Genomic DNA, 6,429 nt, shown 5'->3' with positions numbered 1-6,429 from the left:
ATGTATTAGTTTTCTTGGTTCTCAGGTGTAAAGTTGCATCATGCCATTGCATATTAAGATCCTTTTCCTGCAGGCAAAAAGTTTTCCAGGAAGCAAAAGATATGATGCTATCGGTGAAAAAACAGCACGAAATAAACACGAACAAGGAAGGAACACATGACAATTGCTGCCTGTGTCCCTTCCTTGTCTGTGTTTATTTCGCACTGTTTTTTCACAAGTGGATTCATACCAACTAGCTCGCATTCATACCCTTTTTTGTGATGCTAGTTAGGGCATAAGTTACAGAATGATCCATGTGTTTCTACTGGACTGAAACATTTGCATGCTCGGGGTTAAAAAGGAAGACCTATAAGGTCCTGTACATTTCTCATGTTGAGTGACACGCTAACATAAAGTTTCTCACTATATTACCTAGAGGGAAAACTGGCGCTGCTGCGCTGTGCTATCCCTGGGAATGCCGGTATATTGTGACTTCGGATTGGCAACGTTCTTGGAGAGCCAGAACGCCTTGAAGACGCGCCTGGCTAGCACCGTTCCTGTCTGTCACAATGATTCATTCCCTGCTAAAACAACACGTAAAAAACTGCTTTAGCTTATTATTACACAAAAACATATTTCCTTTAGTTTTGAGGACTTACTATTGGATGCACAATTATATGAAACGTAAAAAGTATCAGCTGGCCGCTAAAGTTGGAGGGCAGATGACAAGATTCTCGCTCGCTTTGGAACAACCTGTCGTCTGTTGTTGATTTTCTTCGCTGGATTCTGCGTTGTACGTGAGTAAACTTTACTGAGAGATGTAATATGGGTGAATGAAAGCCTTTTATGTAGATTTTACTTTAGGAACGCATTATTTGTGTAGCCATACCCACGTTTTAGACGAAGCCTCATTCAACACCAGCCAGCACAAGCCTCGCAGACACATATCCCGTCATTCCCATGAGGGCACGGCGCCCTTTAAGAAACTCGCATAGACGGTGGCGCCAGTTTACCCTCTAGGTGTTATAGTGAGAAACTCTATGCACGCTAAGGAACAAATTTTGAGAAGTCGTGCACCACAGTCACACCTCCATATTGGCCCGTAGCATATGATGAGCAGTGTGTGGGTGAGTATTGTATAGTGATCTGCCACTTGTGATCTCTGCATCAGGTTTTGTGTGAAATGCTAAATTCATATTGTAAATATAAACGTGTGTACAGCGCAAGAGACAACATGGGGACAAAAACAAGATAGGACAAGCGCTGACTTCCAACTGAGAACATAGGTACGCATTTATACATGCATACAAAAAGATTAGATGAAGATGTTCACACGAAAAAAACATCTATCTCTTGCACTGCATATGCTCATTATGGATTACCAACTAGCCCAATCAGCCACTTTGCCAAATAAATGTAAGATTTTTTTTCTTGCCAATATTGGCATGTAACGACTAAAGCTTTTCATGAATATTGGATATAACAAAGGCATTTCATTTTTTACCTCTTCAGCATTGCTTTTGATTTGTAGCAAGCATGTGTTTGAAGTGCTGAACATTTGATCGAAGTCAGTGTAAAACAGGTCATGTGGCAGAGGTTGGATGTAACTCCACCTGCCATACAATGTCTGCATCAAGTTTTGTGTGACATGCTAGAGAGAAAATGATTTAATGAAAGGCGGGGAGGTTAACCAGGACTGAGCCCGGTTGGCTACCCTACACTGGGGGAAAGGAAAAGGGGAGAGAGAGATTAAGAGAAGAATAGAAAGTCCGCTGTTGATATCGCCGACGTAGCAGCAGACCTCTATTCTATCACTGATGATCAATGAGTCCGGACTACAGGACTGAGTGACATGCTAAGCTTGCAAAGCAGAGTGTGGGTGAGTATTGTATAGTGACCTGCCTATTGTGATTTCTGCATCAAGTTTTGTGTGACATGCTAAATTCATAAGCATTATTTGCTTTGAGGCCGCCTATTGGTGTGCCAAGATTGCAAAGCAGTGTGTGGCTGAGTATTGTATAGTGATTCATGTTTTTATTTTAAAGAACTTTAAAAGATGTTGCGTTTACTACTGCTTTTTCTTTTTTCATTTCACAAGATCATTTCTTGGTCCACATTGTTGGCATTCTTGCTTGTATGGTTAGTCTGGAAAAAATGAAAAACTGCTGTATGTACACCTTGCACCTATTTTTTCTTTGACCCAGGTGCCTTATTGTTTTGGGGCAGTTGTAGAACAGAAACATAAAAGGATGAAGTTAGTTATGTCATCAAAGCAGAGTTGCTGTACACATACAAATAACCAGCAAGCCAAAGAGTATGAGGAGTGCTGCATTTAGTGACAGGCAAGCTCCTCCTCGCGTTCCACTTTCATCATGTTAGACTCTCATCATGTTTTTAAAATAAAGCTTTATTCTCAATATACATTTTGTTGTTTGCTTGCTTCAGTGGCCTCGACAGACATGTTTCAGAAGCAACACAGATGTACAACTAAAGCAGTATGTTTTGTTGACCTTCAAGGTTCCATTTCATTTTCTTCTAGTCACTTGAAACTCTTGGAATTGTACACGAAGGGAACGACTGAAGGCAAAGGATCTATTTTGATTGAAACATTCACTCATTCTAGGGTTTTCACAAAATTGTTAATTAGCATTGACTCTGCATGCTATAGGAACATATCTGAATTCAACCTCTGCTACAATTGCACACAAGCTTCTGGACATTAAGTAAGTCTATATGTGTGAAGTATGCAGTATGTTAATAGTTACAGCTTGTAGACAAAAATATTCTTAATGTTTGGAGATCAAATATTACAGTTCTAGCTTGTCTGTAAAGTATTACCACATGCGGAATACCGGGTTATTGGAGATTTAACCTGTGAGCAGACATAGCTTATAGGGCAGTGACTTTTCATATTCTGCTTAACTACTGGTGGAAAGTGTTGGTAGCAACATTATAAAAATTTATGCCGCAGTCTTTTTCTATGATTTTTCTTCAATGAGAACACTAACATAACACATTTTCCAAATGCATTGTACTTGAACAAAGCATCTCAAGAAGTTGCTACCAGCTTTTCTGTGCTTTCCATGGCTCCAGTCAACCCGGTAATTCGTCAACTTTAAATGCATGATATAGAAGAGTTTTAGACGGGTGTCACACGGCCCACATTTGATCATGATCGAGCTCTGCCGGGACTGAATTTGTCGATTGCAATTGGCTCCTTAGCAGAAGCTGTGAAAGAGAGCCAGTGACACTCGAGAATTTTGATCTGGATTGGGCTCGATTGTGACCAAAAGTGACCCTGTGACAGTGGTATTAGCTTGTCCATAAGTTCCTTACCATTTACGAATTACCTGGTCACCGTAGCCCCGGTAATCCATAAATGGCAATAAGTTTACAGACAAGCTAGAACTCTCTACGTCATGCATTGAAAGTGATCAAATATTAAACAGTGGCCGTCATATGAAAACAGAAGCTCCCAGTGTCTGCTAACGGTGTTATGTATGTTGTTTGCAGGAAGAAATGTTCTTAAGGCTGATGGGGCTGTCTGTTAAACTGAAGTAACAAACAGCAGACATCCCAGCACCATGCTTAACGGCTCTTATACCAGACGCAGTGCAACAGACTGAACATTATTGGCCTTCAAGAACTGCAACAATGAAAAAAGTTCACCCGATGTAGTCTTTAAGAAAACATATATGGATGGGATTTTAGACATGCAAGGAAGGCTGCCTGCAGTAATGTGGAAACATTTTCCTTACAAAAGCAGTACCACACACCACAAGCCGCCTCTCTTCAAAATGTATTGCAACATGTACTCAATTTTAAAACAAGTGACATTTATTGAAGAACTGTTACAATTCAGTATGGCTCAAACTGAAGATCTGCTGTACAAGAGAATATGGTGCATGGTAAACAGGTTTATAATTTAGAACTTGCTGTGCAACACAATGATGTGCGACTTCCATCGTGTTTTCAAAAAAATATCTGCACTTGGAACCCCCTTCGATTCAAAATAATTTGACAGCATCAGTCAATGACAACACAGGACCTCTTGACATCCAAGTTTTCGGTGTTGTCTGTCATCTTGCGTTTCAGACTTTTTCTGTCATTTCCAACTTCCTCAACGTCATCTTCAATGACACATAAATCGTCATCACTAGCATCATTGCAGCCACACAGCCCTTTGCTCTCATCCTCTTCATTATGGTTATTACTGTCTGCTATGTCACTATCGGGTTTCAGCTGGGAGACATCACCCGCAATTTCAAACCCTGTGCCATCTTTACTTTCATCATGAACAATGTTAACCGTAACCTCAAAATTTTGCAGAAAGTCATCACAGCGAAGTCGTGAGCCATGAATAACGCCTAAGCTTGCCAGATGCATGGCCCGATTGGAATCTGTCTCACCTTCCTCACTTGAAATGAGGATAGTCCCTTTGCCATCATCAAGCTCTATATCAGGTGCTGCCATTCTTATTTGCTCCTTGAACACTTTATCCTCAAAAGTGCCAACAGTCATCTGTTTTGTGTTAAGACTAACATAGAGCTCTGCCTTTGATGAGCATGAGTAACACTTTGGATTGGGCTCGACAAGCTGGGCCGGAATAATAAGCTTTTTTGTTGACGAAGGCTGCTTATTTAAGAAGACCTGTTTGCAGCTTGTTCTACACTCTTCCAACTTCCCTTGCAGAAGCTTGAAAGCCTGAAGCACTATAATACCTGCAATGATGGCGTTGGTTGTTGCTATGGCAGGGATGATGTTGCCTGCCATTGCTTTTACATTAAATCTGCTAGTCTGAGGAATTCCAAAGCAGTGAGCACGGAGGTTGGCGCAAGCAGTCACAAAATCCATGCATTCATCGTTGTCTTTGTCCCACACTAACTGGTCACCTTCACCGAGCTCCACTGCTCGTGCCTTAAGCTTTCCCACGGAGTCGCTAAAAGCTCGGCGGCACTGGTCCAAGCTCCAGCGCCGGTGATCGAGCGTGCCAGAGTCAGCCGCGTCAGCACTGCTGGAAGCCGTTGTGTCCGGCAAGTTGTCCCACTGCAAAGGCATTGGAGGCTTCCTGCGCGACCATAGCTTCTCCATCTGCAGCAGGTATCGTATGTCGCCACCGAAAAGTTTGTTGAAGAGCTTCTCCGGGTCGTAACCGCACTGCGTGGCCCAAAGCCGCGTCGAGACGCGGCAAACGTTGCCCGTGGCGTCTGTGCGTTGCTTGAGCATTTGGTCCAAGCTCACTTCGCCTCTGAGCTCGGGGTCCGTCGAGTCCGGCGATACGTCTTCGTCAGGGTCTGCCTCGCCAAAAAGCTGGTTGAAAAGGTGCTTCGCCCATACAATACAATGTATCGGCTCCGAAGGCGTGTTGCGTATGGTGCATCCCGGATAAGTCTTTTCAGCACGCTGCGGCTGGCACTCGTAGCATTCAGTGAGTCCTTTGAATATCGGTGTCACTTGGCCCAAGTACCCGGCGCTGCCGCTCTCGATCAGCGGTACTTTGGCGGCCAAGCACATCCGATTCACATGGCTCCGCGCACTCCTGTTGTCGAGAGCGTTCATGACAATGTCGAAACGTTTGAAGAAGTCGAGTCCATACTCTGGCTTCACGATACTGTCATGGTGAGCTACGATATTCACACGCGGGTCAAGCCTCTCGGCGCTTTCCTTGGCAATGAACGCTTTTGGCTTTCCGACGTGCTCCTTCCGGAACAGAAATTGCCGGTTCAGGTTACTCACGTCTATCGTATCCAGGTCGATGACTTCAATGTTGGCGAAGCCGGAAAGTACTAAGTCTTTAAGTAACTCGCAACCAATACCGCCAGCACCGACAACTAAAACGTTCGCCTTTTTGACATCTTGAACGCGCTGAACGAAGCCGGCGTCCGCCATCTTGCAAACTTCGCGCCGCGCGTTGTCTGGCGTTGTCTTGCAAGTCTCGCGGAGCGGGCGGAGCTGCATAGGCCACACGGGTCCTATCACATCTATCGTCAATCTCGGATGAGATGGTATTAGATAAAAGCTAGAGCTTCTGTACCTAAAGCTTGTTACATAAAATTGACCTTCTTGGTTTACAAACAAAATTTATGTTATAATCTAACGAATTTCATGTTGGTGCTCTACGAAACTACGCAAGAGGTGTTCAACAACATAGCATGGCGGCTGTGGCCGTTGCGGTTTATTTGTTCCGTGTGGCTACATGGTGTGGATTTTTATTTCTTCAAGCATGCATTTTACCTCCGTGTCTTCAAGTGTGCTGTCCCGTTACTCGCGCGTTCTTCATCCATAACTCTTGTTTAAACGCTACTTTCTGCTGCCTTCATGTGGTCTCCAGTATAAGTGAGCTGCTTTGCGACAGCGCGGCTTCATGGACCCAGTTCCTTTCGTGTGTTCGACATCCGCAGGTGTTCACGAAACCGCCGTTTGTGTGTGTGCGTGTATGTATACGTAGGA

At 43.8% G+C, this 6,429-nt stretch overlaps 1 protein-coding gene across 1 annotated transcript; it reads right to left on the bottom strand.

Annotated features, from left to right (window-relative positions):
* Positions 1-2,217: 2,217 nt before the first annotated feature.
* LOC119443001 (SUMO-activating enzyme subunit 2) lies at positions 2,218-6,066 on the bottom strand. Its single transcript, XM_037708108.2, has one exon. The coding sequence runs from the start codon at positions 5,935-5,937 to the stop codon at positions 4,006-4,008; it is 1,932 nt and encodes a 643-aa protein (XP_037564036.2). The 5' UTR covers positions 5,938-6,066; the 3' UTR covers positions 2,218-4,005.
* Between the last annotated feature and the right edge of the window lie 363 nt (positions 6,067-6,429).

Source organism: Dermacentor silvarum, chromosome 2 (assembly GCF_013339745.2).
Source record: "Dermacentor silvarum isolate Dsil-2018 chromosome 2, BIME_Dsil_1.4, whole genome shotgun sequence".
NCBI classification, from domain to species: Eukaryota; Metazoa; Arthropoda; class Arachnida; order Ixodida; family Ixodidae; genus Dermacentor; species Dermacentor silvarum.
The sequence above is the reverse complement of the archived record's forward strand: the minus strand, read 5'-3'. Positions and strand labels throughout refer to the sequence as shown.

Coding starts and splice junctions, on each gene's coding strand:
- LOC119443001 (XM_037708108.2), bottom strand. CDS start 5,937: ATGCAGCTCCGCCCGCTCCGCGAGACTTGCAAGACAACGCCAGACAAC.